Genomic DNA, 18,449 nt, shown 5'->3' on the forward strand with positions numbered 1-18,449 from the left:
TACTGAACTCAGTCCTCTAGAAGGGCAGCAACAAGTATTTTTAACTGCTGAGCCTCTCCAGCCCAGGGTGCTTTTTTTTTTTTTTTTTTTTTTTTTTTTTGAGAATACCTACTTCTAAGTTTTTCCTGTAGAAGAGACAAAAGAAATGTAATCTTAAAGGTTTCTGCACCTTAAATCTGTAATTATAAACACCTGTATATTGATTTTGCATCAATACCATTTTAAAATTTATTTTGGCACATAACGAAAGGATAACCATCAGACCCTATGTTATGAGCATGTTCAGTTCAGCAAGAAGCCGCCACACTGCCAGTTTCTGTTTGTTCTCAATTTAATTTTGTCAGTTTTGCACTTGAACCAGAAGTGTTCTCAGTGCTCCCCATTCAGAGGAACTTGACAGATCTGGTTGGTTCAATTTTAGCCATTTGGGAAGACAATACGGCATTATCTTACAGAAAAAACAGAGGCTCACCATACAATCTAGCATTCTCAGGTACCGAGACAAAAGGTTACAGAACCTATCTCCATACAAAAGTATGCACACAGATCTTGGTAGCAGCTTGTCTATATAACAGAACATATTCAATTTAAAAATAAATTAGCCATTGAGGTTTCAGAAAGGGGGGGGGGCTTTATAGATGCACATTGGCCAGGGAAGAGTCATCCTGAAAGGCTACAGGATTCCAATACCCTACAAAAGACACAGTAATGGTGACATTAACAGGGTTGGTGGCAGCCCAGGGGTTACCCGGAAGGAGGGAAAAGGCAAAGGTGAGATGGGATTTTCAAGGCAGCAAAGCTGTTTTGCCTAGTGTAGGGGTGTTTACATATCTGTCTATAGAACTCACGGAACATGCAACTCAAAGGAAAACCATGGACTCCAGTTACCAATAGGTTTTGATAGTGACTGAATTGTAATAAATGTACTTTACTAACACAGTCAAAGCTTGTGTGGGCAGACATCTACACATGTGTGCAAGGGGCCAGTGTATGGAAACTGTGATGTCTGCTCATTTTCCAAAAACTTACAAGCGAGTGCGTGCGTGTGTGTGTGTGTGTGTGTGTGTGTGTGTGTGTGTGTGTCCTTCCTTTTGTGTTTACAGTTAGATCAGGAATTAAGGAGAAAAACAACAGGCTTAAAGTTCACAGATGACTAAAATGGTAAAAGTAGAGTAGAAGGAAACATTCAGGTGAAGGAAAAACGACGTGGATCTTCAGCCAGGAACACTCTGTTGAGGTCACCAAAGACTCCCCTTGACAAAGCACAGACAATCACTACCTGGGCCTGATCGAGCACTTACCTATAGGTAAGAGAGATACTGGTATTTCTCAATTAAGACACAATCCATGGACACTTAAAAACGGTTGGGAAAGGGTGCTAGGTGGTTAGGGTGACTGGAACATTCTTAATTAAACACCCCAATTTTAACTAGGTGCCAAAAGACTGTATGTGATGGATTTCCCACGAGACCTGCCTACCCTTCAACACCAAATGACTGTGGACCCCATTCTCAGTTTCTCCAAGCTCCAGGTAACAGGAACACCATGAATGACATACTGAAGGTGTACGTGACTGGATCTCCGACCTTGGCTTTTCTAGAGAAAGCTCTCAAAGGGAAATCATAAGTTGTTAAACCAACCTAGGTCAGGCTGAAGGTCACTGGTATTTTCTTCGATTGTTAGGTTGGTGTAGAGTGGGGCTGACTCAGAGGCAGACCGATTGCAGGGGACAGAGTAGATGTCAAAGATGTCCTTCAAGTCCTTGCGGCTTCTTATGCTGAGGAGAAGGGAAAACACCTCCCATTTAGAGATGCCATCCAACTGTGGGGGCCTGAGAAAGAGTGAGAAGAAAGACTGTGTCCTACCTGAAGGATTTGAACAGCTCCACAAATTCAACGAAACTCATGTTACTGTCTGACACCATGACGCTCTGGAAACCTTTCATTCCTCCTCTGATCCGCCCGTGCCAGCTGCTGCTGCTCCAGACACTGCAGAGAAACATGGCCGTCACTGGCAAGTACATGCCCCAAGCCATTCGGCCTCAACAGTTACTCAACTGGGACAAAGATGCTGGGATTACTATTCCTTCGCTAATGGAAACAGTTCTTTATGAGTACAGATTGATAAATCAGGGGGAATCTCCTAAACTCAGTGTGTCTGAAGAAACATCATTTTTTTTAAAGATATCCAAAATTTCTCATTCATAATCTGTGGGAAATAATTCATGCTCTCTTCTGTGTTCTAAGTTATGGAAACACACCTAGGAGGCAAGTTTGAAACACGTAAAGTAAATGTTTTTCTCTTTCCTTTTCTTAACCAGCTAGCTCTTCAATGAAAACAGGGAAGAGCTTTTATTGTTAATGGAAACTATGAGTCAGAAAATATTAAGACTGGAAGGGCGCCAGCCCCTCACTGGAGCCCATCTGCACCTGCCAAGGCCTAATCCATTCACCGTAAAAATATCATCGCGTTCAGGCTGGCTGTCTCACCACACTTTTTATTGTCTGTGTGGATCACTCACAGAGTAGTAGAGGGACTGTTTTGTCTATGGCTTTCAGTCAAATCAGTTAACAGGCTATTTTTTTCTTTACTTTTTTCTGTTTTGAGGAAGGCTTATATTCCCTCCACCCCTGGGTGGTGTACGAGGGGGATATTTCCGGTGTTAATATATAAGAAAGCACAGAGAACACTGGGTGGCTGTCTACTTTTAATTTTGCTCCCATTGTCCACTCTTGGAGAATAATTTAGTCTTAAGATCTGACAGTCACCTCTCAGGGTGGGTGGCGGCATCTCAGACAGATGAATTTACAGTTGGGTATGGTGTGGGCAGCTTAGGGTGCAAGTTCAGAAAGATAAAAATAGTTCTTTATCATTGAAACACACTGTGTTTGAACCGGTGCGTTTCCTGTCTTTCTCATTTTTAATTCCACCCTTGGTTCCTGTCTATGGGACTGTCTCTCTGACTCTAGACAATCTGGGTCTGGTCTCTCTCTCTTTATACTTAGGACTCAGACTCTCTTTTCCTTTAACACAATTCAAGTGCTGCCACTTCTGTCTGCCTTGTGGCTAGAACTTGTCTTGTCAGGAGGGACCGGTCCCTCCCCCTGGGGCTGGGTGTTTGATTTTGGGTCCTGCACTTAAGTTTCTTGTCCAAAATTTTCCCTCCTTCACTCCATTCTGCCTTTTCTTGCTCACAAGTGACTGAAATAAAGGGAAAACACACGTAATCTGGTTGATTTGTCTATTTTATATACCCAGGATTCTGCATAGGCTGAAATAGAAAGGATTCCAACTGTTTTCAGATTTCAGTTTTATTATAAATCTGAATCTACAGAAAAGTGGCGAGAGAAAAATGGAGACTCATCTAGACTTTGGCCCGTTTTTTACCAACTTCGGATTTGAATGCACAAAGACTAAAGTACAACTTTATCACTCCATGGTAGAGAATTCTCCCCTTTAAGCAGTTTTCTACTACAGAGTTACTATCATTAGCATGTGAAAAGCAAACTTTGTGGAGCGCATCTGTAGCTATGGCCATGTGAGTGGAGAAATGAACATTGCCAAAGCCTATGCTGAGACCTGTTCCTCTGGCACAGGGCACGACGTCTGCTTTATGTGCGTTCTGCCTGATTTTCCACATTTCTTCAACTGTTGTGTACAGAGCAGCAACCCAGCTCCCTTTGGTGGCTTTTGATGTTATAATTACTTCTGCTCTGAAAGTGTTGATTTGTTGATGTTGTTTTTCAGACAGGGTCTCACCATACATTGTGGGCAAGTCTGGAACTAGCTCTGTAGGCCAGACTAGCTTCCAATTCATAGTGATTCTCCTGCCTCCTCTTGCCTGCTGAAATTAAAGGCATGTTCTGCTACCAAGAGCAAAGACAGGTCATGTTGTGTTTTTAATGCCTAGGGTTCTTGCACCACCATTTGCAACAGTCCCAGCTTGGGGGTGAGATGAACACTATTTGTTGCAATAGTTACATTTAAGTCTCCAGGCAAGTACAACTTCCACCACGTGTCAGGAAGTCTAACATGGATCACAACTAGCAGTAAGGTCAGGCAGCTCACACACAAGTTCCTTTCCCCTCAGCATGTCGCTACCTAAAAGAACCTGCTGTAGGGACACACATGTCCCCTGTTTGCTGCATTCAACTCAGTAGCCATTAGCCACCCATGGCCATGGTGTGTTGACAATGTGACCGAGGAACTGACTTTCCAGTTTAATTTAATTTTGAATGATTGATACTTGATATTAAATGCCTACAGGTAGTTAGTGGCTAGTCAGCTAGACTTGCAGCTTTAGAGAATCATGGCTTAGCTTTTGATTACTGTCTCTGACCTTGGAAGGGCTACTCTCTCAAACTATTAGAAGGGTTTACGGCCCTATGAGAGACCATGCTTACAGATGCAGGAAAATCAGAATAATTTTCAATTTTTTTTTTTTTTTGGTTTTCACTTTAACTGTGAGTTAGAGCTAGAGTCAGACCGTGCAAAGGGAGCGAGGCACATGCCCTTCCACACAGCTGGAGTGACGTAGGGATTCCCTCTCTTTAATCATGTCAAGGCCCCACCTGGACGGACTCTTGTTTGAAGAAGACAGCACAGGGGAAGAGACTGGCCTGATGGGAGAAGACATCCCGGTAGCCAAGTTGGGTGACCCAGCCGTGGTCAAAGAGTAGGCTCTTCTGGAATGGAGGGGGTTGGGAGGGTTAGTGATGACACTGGCCTCTGCAGGGATCAAAGGAAAAGAGAAATGATGACTTAGCTCCTACTTTCTCTTAAGTGTCACAAAAACAGTGGATGCAACTGACTTTTCTGCAAGGAGCACGCAAAGACTTCAATGAGCGGGCCAATCTGGTGGGTGTCAGCTGACTGCTAGCTAGCATCGTCTGGGAACTTAAAAAAGTACACATATGCCCAAGGCCACAGCAAAGAATATATAAATGACTGGGTCATGGATGTGGTCATTGTCATCAGGTATATTTTTAAAAGCACCAACATCCATTCAATGATGAGATGGCTCAGTGGTTAAGAGTGCTGACTGCCCTTCCAGAGGTCCTGAGTTCAAATCCCAGCAACCATGTGGTAGCTCACAACCATCTGTAATGGGATCCGATGTCCTCTTCTGGTGTGTCTGAAGACGGCTGTAGTGTACTTAAATATAATAAATAAATATTTTTTTTTAAAAAAAGGAATACCTCTTGGGTTTCGAATCTCACCAAGATAAAGAAATTATCCTAAGAGTTCCCACCAGGAGCTGGAGAGATGGCTCAGAAGGAAAGAACATTTGCTGTTCTTTCAGGAGACTCTAGTTTCATTTCTAATACCCACATCAGACACATCACAACTGCCTGTAACTCCAGCTCCAGGGGATCTAAGGCTCTCTCTGGCCTTTAAAGACACCAGCACATGTGTGTGCACGTGAATGTTTTTTTTTTTTTTAAAGAGCAGTAAAAAAGGAATTCCTATAATATGAAATTAAAATCATAGCACAAAGCCAAATCTGTACTTTTCCATAAAAGTAAAGCAAACGCTGCATTACCCAACTCTTCTTGTTCGTTGACATCTTGAGGATCAGAGCCGCTCCGGCTTCGACACTCCCTGTACATCTTGGCCTTGCGGGTGGCCATCTCGTCGTCCGTCACCTCTCCGCTCTCTCCCTGGGAACAGAAATTTCTCCATGGCTCCCAGACTCAACTGTTCTCCCAGAACGCCTCGCTCAGATAGGTTTCTGCTTTCTAACCTGTGTCCTTTCATCTCGTCTTGCCTGGTGAGACCGGTAAAGACCTACGGTAAGGCTGCCTAAGTGACCTCAGGCCATTTTTACCCAGTGTGCCCTTCACTGGGAAGCAGAGTGCCCTCAGAAAAGGAGGCTGAAAAAGGGCTGCACACCCTTGCAGTCCGTGGGGACAGACACAATGTGAACCAATAAAGTTCCACAAACCATCAAGAACCTCCCATGTTTTAGAGAGCTATGAAACAAATGTCACAATGAAAATATATGTTATATAATCAATAATATACTGTGCTGACTATCTTAATTTGTTTCATATACAGCATTTACCAGCCATATTGCCTTCCTAAATGTGATCCATTTTATTTTCAGCCGATTTTATTTTGAGACACGTCTTGCTCCGTAGCTCAGACTGTCTTTGAACTTACTGTAGTGCTCCTGTCTAAACCTCTGACACACTGGGATTACGGGAGGGCGCCATCATGCCTGAGACAACCCTCCCTGTTTCTTTTCAGCTCTCTTTGTCTGCCACAGAACTTGTGTTTTAGTTCCTACAGAGACCTTTAGGAATAAGCAGAACCTTGAAGCCTCTCTGCTCTCTCCTCTGTGGCAGGTGCTTTCCTTTGGGGTGTGTTTGGAAAACTATACACACTTCAAGACCCACCATGTGTCTGCTGCTCTAGGCCCTTACTGACCACCTCTCAGCCCCATATTTTCTTTACTGATGCAGAACTTTGGAGGTGACTTAACGATGGCTCATATTTACTGTGTTTAAGCTGATGCAGATTTTTAAGGACTTCGGTTTCTCCTAGGAGTTTGCTTGATTCCTGACACTGACCCTGGCACCTGAGAGGTTTGTGGCAAGCTCTTGTTACCATTGTTTTACAATTTTTTTTGTCCCTAACTCAGATGACTTAAGGTGGTTCATGGCAGGGCAGGCCAGGTGGTCAGGATAGAAGGCTGGGTGTGATGCTTAATAAATGAATTTACTCTACCCTCATGAGCATTTTCTTCTTTTTCTTGGTGGTGCTTATGCCCAGGGTGTTGTTTCTTTGCATGCTGGGCTTCTCAGCATTCTTTGCTGAAATCCCAGGGCTGGGGTTTCTAGTGCTCCATCGCCTACCACCAAACAACTCCACAGCATGTGCCAAGGTTGGGCCTTCATACCGACCATCCTCCTGCAAAGAACCATATGCTGAACAGAAGCAGCACCAGGGAATACATATTAAGGGTCCCAGTGAACTCCCACGGGGATAAGCTCAACTGTCTACAGAGCCATGATCTGGCTACCCATGTGATTGTTTCAGACTCTAGGAACTTCCTGTTAAGGGTTCGATTATGTCCCGGTTGTCCTGATCACATCCTGGGTCATCAAAGTACTTCAACATCAGCTGGGGTAACCAAACCAGACCAAACCAAACCAAACCAGACCAGACCAGACCAGACCAGACCAGACCAGACCAGACCAGACCAGACTAGACCAGACCAGACCAGACCAAACCAAACCAAACCAAACCAAACCAAACCAAACCCAAAACACTTCCTATACTCAGAGGGAATTCAGAAACTAGCACTGTGGGAAAGTTCATTAAGACTTGGGAAATTAGAGGCTAAGGGTGTAGTTCAGTTGGTAGAGTGTTTGTCTAACAGGCACTCCAGAAATCGTTGAAGACTTTGCAAATAATAATTTTGGGGAAATCGTCTAGCATCTATGAGGCTCTGGGTCAACCTTCAGTACTCCCTCAAATATTCCCATTTACTATTTCCTGTAGCCTTTTAAGAATCCTATGTATGTATGTATGTATGTATGTATGTATGTATGTATCTATCTATCTATCTATCTACTTACCTACCTTTTTTATGTTTGTACACTGTAACCTTTTAAGGATAGCCCTCCTTTATACTTCCAAGGAAGTATTTGTAAATAGATTTAAAAATGAATCTCTGTCTGTCTCTGTCTCTTTCTGTTTCTCTCTCTCTTTGTGTGTGTGTGTGTGTGTGTGTATGTATGTGTGTGTGTGTGTGTGTGTATATACTCGTGCCATTGCCCCAGAGCACAGGAGAGGCCATCAGGTGTCCTGAAGCTGAAGTTGCAGGCAGTTGTGGGCCTCCTAATGTAGATTCTAGGAACTGAACTTGGGGCTTCTGCAAGAGCAACAAGTGCTTTAGCCTCTGGCAATCTCTCCAGCCCCTATAAATAGATTGTATGCAGATAATAAAGAAGATTTTTGTGGACAGGTTTGTTTCTTTAACCTAGTGGGTAATGGCTTTCTGCTCTTAAGACCTAATCTATGAACTCCACCTTTAGCATCCTGTATGGTCCTAGGTTGCAGCATAATGAACACTTGATGCCAAAAATCTTTAGGTGATCTCCTGTCATGTGACTTACGTCTGTGACCTTTATGCCTAGTTCTTCTTTCTTTAACTTTTATTTTATTGGTTTTCTAATATATATTGATGGATCTGTCAATCAAAGTGGAATATGCTCCCTTAACCAGTGATTGATGCATGAGCCAAAAAAAAAAAAAAAAAAAAAGGAGAGAAAGAAAGAGAAAAAAAAATCACTCAGAATCTTTCTCTCGAGGTTTTTTAAACACAAAGTTCTGTTATAGTCCAAGCCGACTTCTAACTATGATATATATATATATATATATATATATATATATATATATATATATATATATAATTTAAAAAATAAAAGAGATTATTAAGTTGAAAAAGAGTGGGAAGGAATATATGGGAGGGTTTGAAGGGAGGAAAGAGAAGAGAGAAATGCTGTAGCTAAATTATAATCTCAAAATAAAAGTTTAAAAAAAGAAAGAAAACCAGGCCAGGAGAAAACAATACTTGGGTTTAATCTCTCAAGGAGGCTTTCTGGAAACTGAAATCCAGTGTGAGTTGTTTTATACAAAATAATAAACATGTTTGGGATGGGTAAAGGAGATACTTTCTTTTCTCTTTTTAACAACTGTGAGTGAAGGATGCTTATGAGTGAACACACATTTTTAGTTTTAGCAAATGGTGTAGAAGTTGATGGCTAGAAAACAGATTCAGTTAAAAATGTCTTCACGTGGGACTGGAGAGATGGCTGAATGGTTAAGAGAACAGATTGCTCTTCTATAGGACAAGAGTTTGGTTCCCAGCACCCACATGGCAACTCAAAACTGACTATAACTCTAGGTCCAGGAAATCTGATGCCTTTGGCCTGCGTGCACATGTACCACCCACAACAGACACAGTGATACACAATTAATTATAAAGTAAAAATAAAGCAAATCCTGCCCGGTGGTGGTGCACACCTTTAAGCACTTAGGAGGCAGAGGCAGGCAGATTTCTGAGTTGGAGGCCAGTCGGTCTACAGAGCGAGTTCCAGGACAGCCAATCTCTATCTCTGGGGAAAACAAACAAACAGACAAACAAACAAATAAAGAAAAATCAAATCTTTTAAGAAAAATTCATGTACTTTAACATGTTGAAATCTCTGTTCTATGAAAATCATGAAAGTAATTTACACCCTTTGGTCAAATTTTCCTCCCGGGACGTATCGTGAGTAATTTGTGCCCATTGCTTACAGCCAAGATGCTTACCTGATATTGCTATATTTAATCTTCCAGGTGCTCACAACTCTATTTAAATACTCAGGACTGTGGGCTCTATGTTTGACTTGACAGTGTCCTTGACGAAGCTAAGGGGACCGCGTCTCTTCTACCTTTCACATCCGCATCATCGCAGTTCCCCCGTTTTCATTAGATTACATTTTTGAAGTTGAAAAAATACTTTTAATTTTCTATGAGCACTTTTTCAAACTTGGGATAAAGCAATACTCTTATATAGCCGTTAATATAATTTTAGAGAAAAATCACACAGATGTTCAAAAACTTTAGCTAGTAAAATTAAATTAAATAGCTTTTTTTTTTTTTTTGGTACTAGTGCATGGTGGGAGTTGTGTTCATGTGTGTGTGTGTAAATCACTCAACCTGTATTCGGATGCTGTACATCACAAAGTCTGGTCTAGTTAGTTTATCTAGAGCAGAAATGAACACATGTGATGGTTTACATATGCTTGGCCCAGAGAGCGGCACTATTAGAAGGTGTGGCCTTGTTGGAAGAAGTGTGTCACTCAGGGGCTGGGCTTGGAGACACTCCTCCTAGCTGCCTGAGGATGCTCAGTCTGTTCCTGGCTTCCTTTGGATGGAGATGTAGAACTCTCAGCTCTTCCTGCACCATGCCTGCCTGGATGCTGCCCTGCTCCCACTTTGATGGTACTGAACTGAACCTCTGAACCTATAAGCTTGCCTCAATTAAATGTTGTCCTTTATAAAACTTGCATAGGTCATGGTGTCTGTTCACAGCAATAAAACCCCAACCAAGACAACACACCTGCTTCCTGTGTGTTCCACAGGCAGCTTTGAGCACAAAGAGCTACTTGGAAAAAGAAGAAGAAGGAGAAAAAAAAAAACCCTTTGGGCAATTCTACGAGGGACTTTCAGGACCAGGCTAACTGGGGAGTTAGACCCATTCTAAATATGGGCAGTGCTATCCCTCAGGCTGGGGTTCTGGACTGCAGAGAAAGGAGGAAGTAAGTTGAGCAGCCCCAGTATTCAACTCTCTCTGCCCACAGATGCAGCATGGTAGCTGCCTTAACCCCATCTCCACGACTTCCTGGCACAGTGGACTGTACCCTCAAACTGCGACTTAAAAATAAATCATTTCACCTTTAAGTTGTGGCTGCCAGGTCTTTTGTCCCAGTGACGAGAAAAGCAACCAACGCAGGGACTGGATGTGCAGCCGAGTTGAACAAAGTCCTTAAAACTTTCTACAACCTCCTGGCATTCTGGGATCTTCCTCCTTTCCTAGCAGCGGGGCATAGACTTCACACTAATTACACGTCTCCCAGGTTACACACTTAGGAAGATGCCAGATTAAATAAGTTGATTAAATAAAGCCTTCTCTTTGGACTTCTTCATCCTCCCAAGGGCTGGGATTTGAGGTGCATGCCACCATGTGTCAGTGCTTCCAGCTGAGACCTCCAGCTGGGGAGATGCCTGTACCGGTGGATTCCTTTCCAGATGTGAGAGCTGCAGTGAGCAGTCACTGTTCCCACACAGAATAACAAGAGGTCCCACCATGAGCAGGCGGACATATTAATTTACTCTTTGCCTTTACGCAGCCTGAGCTCTGTCGAGTCTCTAGACACCCTATGCTCAAGTTCCGCTCATTCATTTTCAGACAGGGAAATGGTGGCCCTGGGAGGTTAAGGGAAGCTGCCCAAGTGTACACAGGAGTAACTGACAGGGCTGGGAGTCTAGGAGTCTAAATGCCAGTGTCTGCTCCTGAGGATTGCGCAACTCTGGGGCGAGGGCTGGATAGCACCCCTTACCTGATAGAGGCTGACATACTGTCTCCGGAGCCACTGCTGTCTTTGGTCAGGGAACTTCCTTATCTTTCTCACAGCTGTAGTGAGTTCCAGCAAGCCACTGAAAAGCATCTGAGCTGTGTGCTTCGGTGCCACAAAGTGCAATAATCTATTGTCGGTGGTCTGAAGCCCATAGAGTAGCGTGACCCCGGTCTCCGACAGAAGCATGCTACTGAGTTTGTTCTGGACACACACAGTGTGTATATCAATGCCAGGGTGTCCCATGTACACAGCCTTCACTGAAAACAGATCCAGGATTCCCTCTGCCAGGCCGCTCACCCCAGCGTTGCCCAGTGATGGGAACTTGCCAGGCTCAGCCGAGTTACTAAGCACACCGAGCCTGGGTCTGGCCCCGGCTGGGGAGGCAGTGGGAGGCTTCGTCCAGGTCAGGGTGCTGTTGTCAGACCGCAGCTGCAGGAAGCAGCGGGCGGAGAGGTGTGTGTCCTGGTCATAGTGGATGGCTGTAGCGCCCTGCAGGAGGAACTGGTGCACGTCTGCTTGGATGGACAACACGTACCATGGGATGAGCTCCGTCCCATGGTCGAAGGCTTTCTGTGACTCCTCTGATCCATGTGGGTCACACTCTCTGGACTTCTCAAAGATGTCATTTTCTGAGTCCAGCAAATCTCCAATTAGAAATCTGATGGGAAAGAGATACACATGTGCTTTGTCTTGTAAGCAGAAGGGGACCAACAGTAAGCCTGCTCTTCCCACACAGCAGACGCTTTCCTCAAACTGCTGTAAATTCAAGTAAGCATGGGAAATATAAAATGCTAAACACCACTGGGCAACTTTATTTATACTTATCAAGGTGTCTGACCACAGGCATGCTCTGTGGTGCGTTTGACGGGTTTGAGAAGGACAATTAGGTATTTTGTAGGAGTTTTAGTTAGGATTTGTCTGGCATTTTGCTCAAAATTAGTCCGAGATTATGGGGTTGGGTGACGAATGGTACAGCAATAAAGTACCATTCTTATCACTCTTTATAAACTGCATATACTTCTAACGTGACAACACACTAATGCAGACCTTCAGCATGACTTAGGTAGTGTACCTCATACCCTACTGTTGTTGTCACCATCATCACCATCACCATCACCATCACCATCATCATCACCATCACCATCATCATCACCATCATCATCACCATCATTGTCATCATCCTCACCATCATCATCATCATTATCATCATCATCATCATCACCATCATCGTCATCATCATCATTAATTTATTTTCTAAAGATTTTTTCCACATATTCTAATTGAATTTTAGTTACTATGTCCAGATTACACTGAAAGAGAGAAGGGTTATGTCCCACCTCCTGGGGAATGGAGAAGCTATATGTTACATTTTTGGAATTCTTCTACACAGGAGCTTTCTCTCTTCTCCCCCATTTGTTGGCTTCCTTATCAATTTTTACATGCCAGCTCCTTACTGTATAGACTTGGGGATATTTAGCCAAGGCTTTGAGTTATAACTTAATCCTACTTCATTTATTTGGTTGCTTTGCCCACTAGGAGTTCTTGGTGATCTTCTTTCACAGACTCAGACCTCTCTTGGGCGATCTGTTGCTCTACTGTGGAGCATTCCCTACTTTGCGGCACTGTTAGACACTCCAGGCTCCTCACTTCCCGCTTCCATCCCACAGTCAGCCATTTACCTCAAGGAGCTTGCTTCTTTTCACTGTAGAATGATATCAGGAACCAGTGTCTGAGTGTTAGGTGCAAACTCATACAATGTCACCCAACTTTCTTGATGTTTCACGTGTTATGAGAAAGAGTTAAAAAGAGAGAAAACCTCGCACAGGTAACTTAGTTCCCCTCTGAAGTGTTCTCAGAGGCAAAGAACCAAACACTCGTGGGTGTCTCCACAACGGCCTCACGCCTCATGCCCTCTGCTGTCACGCTGAGAAGAACGGGTGGATCTGCTGCCTGTGTTTTGTGTGATCTTGTCAAAACTCAGAGTCTCTCTCCACATACTTACGAAAGTAGATGGTCACCTCACAGAGCAGGGGAGGGCAACAGACACGGCGAAGGTTACAAGTGCACCCAGGTCTGGCTCAGGAAAGGGCACGACTACGAATGTAGGGAGACGGGCGTCATTACTTTGAGCTCTTCTCTGCTGTCTCAGCTCCAGGTTGACCAGCCACTGTATCCCAGGAATGGCTTTCTCCAGAGGTCACATCTAAATTTCTCTCTGGGGCCACTAACATTTTTTTTCTGTGACACTTTGTGGTAAATTTTTAAGTGAAATGGCTAGGGTGAGAGGTAGCTGATACCTGTAACTGCAACACCAAAGAAACCGAGGCAGGAGGATTGCCACAACTTTAGGCCAGTCTCAGCTACACAGTAACTTCCAGGACAGTCTGAACTACAATGTAACATCCTATTTCAGAAACCAACCAACCAACCAACCAAACAAACAAACAAATAACCAACCAAACAAACAAACAAATAACCAACCAACCAACCAACCAACCAAAGTTGAAAGAAGAAACGTTGTGAGCATTGGTAATAATTAAATATAACCTGTTAATTTAGACATAGAATTGCTGGTTTTTATTTAATTTAACAACGTTTTCCCAGTGAAAAACTACAAGTTTTATAAAAAAACAATTCTAGATCTAAAAATAATATGGCTTTTCTGAAGGCTGTTCATGCCTCTCAGAGCTGAGGTGAGCTATGCATGAATGTAGGGGTGCAGGGAGGCTGAGGTGGGTTATGCATGTATGTACGGGTGCAGGGAGGCTGAGGTGGGTTATGCATGTATGTAGGGGTGCAGGGAGGCTGAGTTTCTTGACATCAGTATTTATTTTCGAATAGAAAGTGAACCAATGCCACATGGCAATGATTCCATTAAAAAGCATTCATCTAGGGACTAATCTTCAAAATAAAATTGACAATTGTTTGTAATGAAGTAAATTGATTTTAAGCAGGAAGCTACTAGTATCTTTTGTCTCTTAGAGTGGATTTTATGGAGCTCAGAGCCTGAGTCTCCCGGGAGACAGTTTTCTGTGGGTTTACGAAAATGGATAAGATGGAAAATTAAGATTTCTTTATGAACCAAGTAATGTTAACCAGATCAGAGAAGTGGTCAGCCAGCAAGAAACTGCTCCATCATTCTTAGGCATGCAAACAAAAAGAAGGTTTTGTTTTTTCCTTTTGTTTTCTTTTTTCAGAGAGAAGGTTTAATTCCGCTTTTGAAAAGCTTCTATCCTATCCCACATTAGAAACAAGATTGTTTGTCAACATGCTTATATATTTTCTTTGTAAGAGTTTATTACTTTATAGAAAATGACTACTTGAACATGAATCACCAACAGATAGAGACTAAATTTTATGTTTTAAAACAGAAAAATATCACCTTTCCATATGAGCTGATTCAGCTATTTCTCACGATTAAAAAAAAAAAAAACACTTTTTAAGTTTTACCATTTTGCAAAATTGTGCTTTTAATTAACTTATCATTTTTCACAGTTATAGTTAGTTATTCACTCAGTTATTTTCCACAAGAGACCGGCGCTGTCTTGTTTCATGTCAACGTGACGCAAACTGAAAATACCCTCAACAGATTGTCTTATGGGCCACCTGCAGTGCAGGTTTTTTTTTTTTTTTTTTTTTTTTTTTTTTTTTTTTTTTTTTTTGATTGATGACTGTGGGCGGTGCCATTTCTGGGAAGAGGGTTCTGGGTACATCTGAAAACAGACTAAGCAAGCTATGAAGAACAACCCAGTAAGCAGGGTTTCTCCCTGACCTCTGCATTAATTTCTCCCTTGAGTTCCTTCCTTGAAGTCCCTAGACAATAAAGGATGAGCTCTAAGCTAAAATAAAGCCTTTCTTCCCCAGGTTGTTTTTGGTCATGGAGTTTTAATACGGCAATGTCCTAACTAATACAAGAACTGTTCCAAGTTCAAAGACGCAGCGTGAAGAGAAGCCAAGGACGAACTCCTGTCCAGCTGATGTCTTTAATACTGCTGGGCAGTTCTATCAGCGTCACACTCTAGCTGTGCTCTTTCTCACTTAAGCAAGTGTGGTCAGCTTTCTGGGCGTGTCCTCATCTCTGCAGAGGATGCACAAGCCCGCTACAAAATGTCAGTGGCATTTGTCTCCTTGTTCTATTCATTTTTTGCTGAGACCTTCGATGTGTGTGTGGGAGTAGTGTGTGGGGCTTGGACGTGGAGGTCAGAGGTTGGTAATGTCTTCTTCAGTTGCTCTCTACCTTAGTTTTTGAGACATGGTCTTTCACTGTACCTGGATTTCAACATTCAACTAAAGTGGATAGTCTGCAAGTATCGGAAATCCTGCTTCCAACTCTCCTCTGCTGGGATTATGGGTGCACAGGTTGTTGTTTTAACGCAGGAGCTGGGATCGAACTCAGGTCCTCATGCTAGTATAGCAAACACATTTGGTATTTTGCTTGCATGTCTGTCTGGTGTGTGTGCGTGTGTGAGTTAGATCCCCCAAAACTGGAGTTACACTGTGAGTTAGATCCTCCGAAACTGGAGCTATAAGCATTTGTGTTCCATCATGTGGGTCCTAGGAACTGAACTCAGGGTCTTTGGAAGAGCCACCAATGATCTTAACTGCTGAACCATCTCTCCAGCCTTGTGGACATGAGCTATTTCTGACCACTTTTTCTGGGGTTTCTTTGAGTACTCCCATTGGCTTTTCTGGCAGGAGCAGCTGAAGGATTTAAGAGGAATTCTAACGCAGTGATATAAACTGAAGGATCATGAGACAGATTTCTTGGTTTTATCTTCCTTCCTTCCTTCCCTTCCTTCCTTTCTTCCTTCCTTCCCTTCCCTTCCCATTCTTTCCCTTCCCTTCCTCTTTCCTCTCTTCTTCTTTCCTTTTTCTCCCTTTCTTATCTTTTTCACAGAGTTGGGCATTGTCATATGAACAGGGACTGGAGGCTATTGTTTTAAGACTCAATAAAGCCCATTTTCCATTGTCCTTTAGGACCTGCAAAACACTATGCCTAAGACACTCTGAACAGGGCATCTCACAAGGTGATCTGAACAGAGGCAAATAAAGGAAACAGTGGTTGCTGGGATGGTTGCCGGAAACCTATGAAAGCCTGCCTCCCTGCCATGTATCTAGGGCTTCCTTCTGGAGTAGCAGTCACTTAAGGGCCAGGAAATTACTTCCACTACTTAGGACAAAGGTCTCAAAGTGAGGACTTCAATATGCCTTCCCAGCTCTGTGAAATAAATATTTGCATCTTTGCGGTTTTCTTCCCTATTCTCAGGATGCTTACAACAGGATCTGGAAAAATGGACAGTGGGAGAGAATGTTCTTAGGATATAGATGATTAAGTAATGAGGGAAAAGCCAAGGGAATAAATAGAAAAACAGAAATACGTTTCTTATAAGAGGTGACTTCCATGTCAGATGCAGACTAGAAGCTGCCTCTCTGAGACCCTGTGAAGAAGTGTCAGGATAAGACAGAGAGACAGAGAGAGACAGAAACCATTACTGAAAGAGAGGAAGAATGGTGAAAATCCATGAGAGAGCAGCAGACCGGCTGAAGGGTGCAGCAAACAGAAGGAGCACCACACTGAGCACAGCACTGGCGGCAGGACCCGCTGGCACAGGAAAGCAGAAACAGAAATGGCATCTGGAAGGTGTATAATCAGATGACTCCAGAGAGAAGATTCTGGCAGTCCCAACCACAGACAGATCCACACTTCTCCAGAGCCTCAAATCCAGCTGCAGGTCTTGCCGAGAGAGAGTGACTTCTTTGGTGGGAAGAGCCAGCAGTAGAAGGGTTCAGTCAGCTCAGAAAGGTTCTGTCCCAAGGGAGTCTGTCACTTACCCTGACAGCTAAAGAAAGGAGAAGACTCCCAACGTGAGGAACCAGAGTCAACTGGCCCTCGGTACCCCATTCCCCCAAGGGTAAGAGACGATCCTGGAGGCGGTTGAAGAGGATGTGAAGGCTGAATGCCAGCATGTGGTCTAGGAGTAGATGGTTCTACCCTCAGTGGCTGGGAGCAGAACTCATCAGCTGAGAATCATTCTGGCCTCTCACAGCTTTGAGCCCTAGACCAGCAATAGAGCAACTTTTGGAGCTACCAAGCCTCCAAGGAGTTGAGGTAGACCCCTTGACAGCCGTAGCTACACACCTCTCACAGGGTAATGAAAGTTGAGAGGATTTTGAAAGCCCAAAGACAGATCAACCTGTATAAATCTCAGTGGAATGACTGCTCCTTCCACTCCCGGTGAACCTGGGAAAATTTTCTGAGCTACATTAGCCACCCTATGGAGTGTGAATAGGGAATCCTGGCAGGACTGGAGTCCGTGCCTAGACCATAGACTACAAACCTACGTGTGGCCAGCAGAGGGCCCTAGTGTGCAAAGAAGAGAAGATACTAGATGATGAGGCAGCTCTCACTGATAGCAGGCACTTGCCCCAGACAGACTCAGTACCTGCATAAAATGTAAGAAAGTAAGATATTCAGGGGTCTGGCCCACATTCTCCGATACATATATCCTGCAGTCTGACCTACCTTCTCCTTGGTCTATGTTAACCAGCATTCTCCCATTTTCAAGGTCCCAGAAAGAATTCACTTTAATCCGTCACCCCCGCCCCATGTGTGTTTTCTTTCTTTCTTTTTTAATTTTTAAAACAATGCTATCTTTAATTCTGTGAGGCTTTCACATGATGCCCTCTGATCATATTCATCCCCCCTTCCCATGTCCCCCCAGGTTCTTCCCTCCCCTCCAATCCAAATTTTTGCCACCCCCGGCCCAGTTTGTGCCATCCAACTACTGGTGTAGTGTCTGTCCTCGAGTGTGTTCAATATATGGGAGTCAATCCACTGAAGGATGCTAGCTTTTTCCTTCCCAGAAGTCATCAATGTCAACATCTCCTTGGGCCCTAAGTGGAGAAGCAATAGTATTATTCTGCTAATGGTTTACTGCACCCATAGATCAGTGCATCCTTCATCCCTCGTCAGATGCTTCTTGCAGGACCATCTGACCCAGAGACTCGCAACTAGCCAGTGGGAGGGAAAAAGAGACATTGGAATGCTCAGCCCTAAAGGAGATGTCGATATCTCATCTCTTTCCTCATGGCTCAGGGACCTTTGCAGAAGAAGAGAAAATTCTAGGAGGCAGAGGTGGCGAGTGACTTCAAGGAAATAGTGTTTTCTGGACACACATGAAGTCCCAGCAATTGTGACATCATGCTCAAGACCAACTCAAGCACAAGCCAGACAAAATCTCAGCGTGGAGAGGAACTGGGTACCAAGTCCCCCTTTAAATGCTTTTACTTCTACAAATAAAATAGTATAATATAAAT

General features: G+C 43.6%; 1 protein-coding gene across 4 annotated transcripts in view; it reads right to left on the bottom strand.

Annotated features, from left to right (window-relative positions):
- PLCE1 (phospholipase C epsilon 1) overlaps positions 1-18,449 on the bottom strand; it is a 283,791-nt gene that overhangs the window by 54,519 nt on the left and 210,823 nt on the right. For 2 of the 4 annotated variants that reach the window (XM_080913305.1, XM_080913302.1), the window contains exons 8-13: positions 11,115-11,790; positions 6,730-6,912; positions 5,543-5,660; positions 4,572-4,728; positions 1,866-1,988; positions 1,641-1,777 (exon numbers count right to left, since the gene is read on the bottom strand). In XM_080913305.1, the coding sequence (XP_080769431.1) occupies positions 1,641-1,777; positions 1,866-1,988; positions 4,572-4,728; positions 5,543-5,660; positions 6,730-6,912; positions 11,115-11,790 (1,394 nt within the window). The remainder of the gene's footprint in view (positions 1-1,640; positions 1,778-1,865; positions 1,989-4,571; positions 4,729-5,542; positions 5,661-6,729; positions 6,913-11,114; positions 11,791-18,449) is intronic. The other 2 variants (XM_080913303.1, XM_080913304.1) reach the window with 2 other exon arrangements.

The sequence above is a fragment of the Micromys minutus genome, assembly GCF_963924665.1.
Source record: "Micromys minutus genome assembly, chromosome: 2".
Lineage (NCBI taxonomy): Eukaryota > Metazoa > Chordata > Mammalia > Rodentia > Muridae > Micromys > Micromys minutus.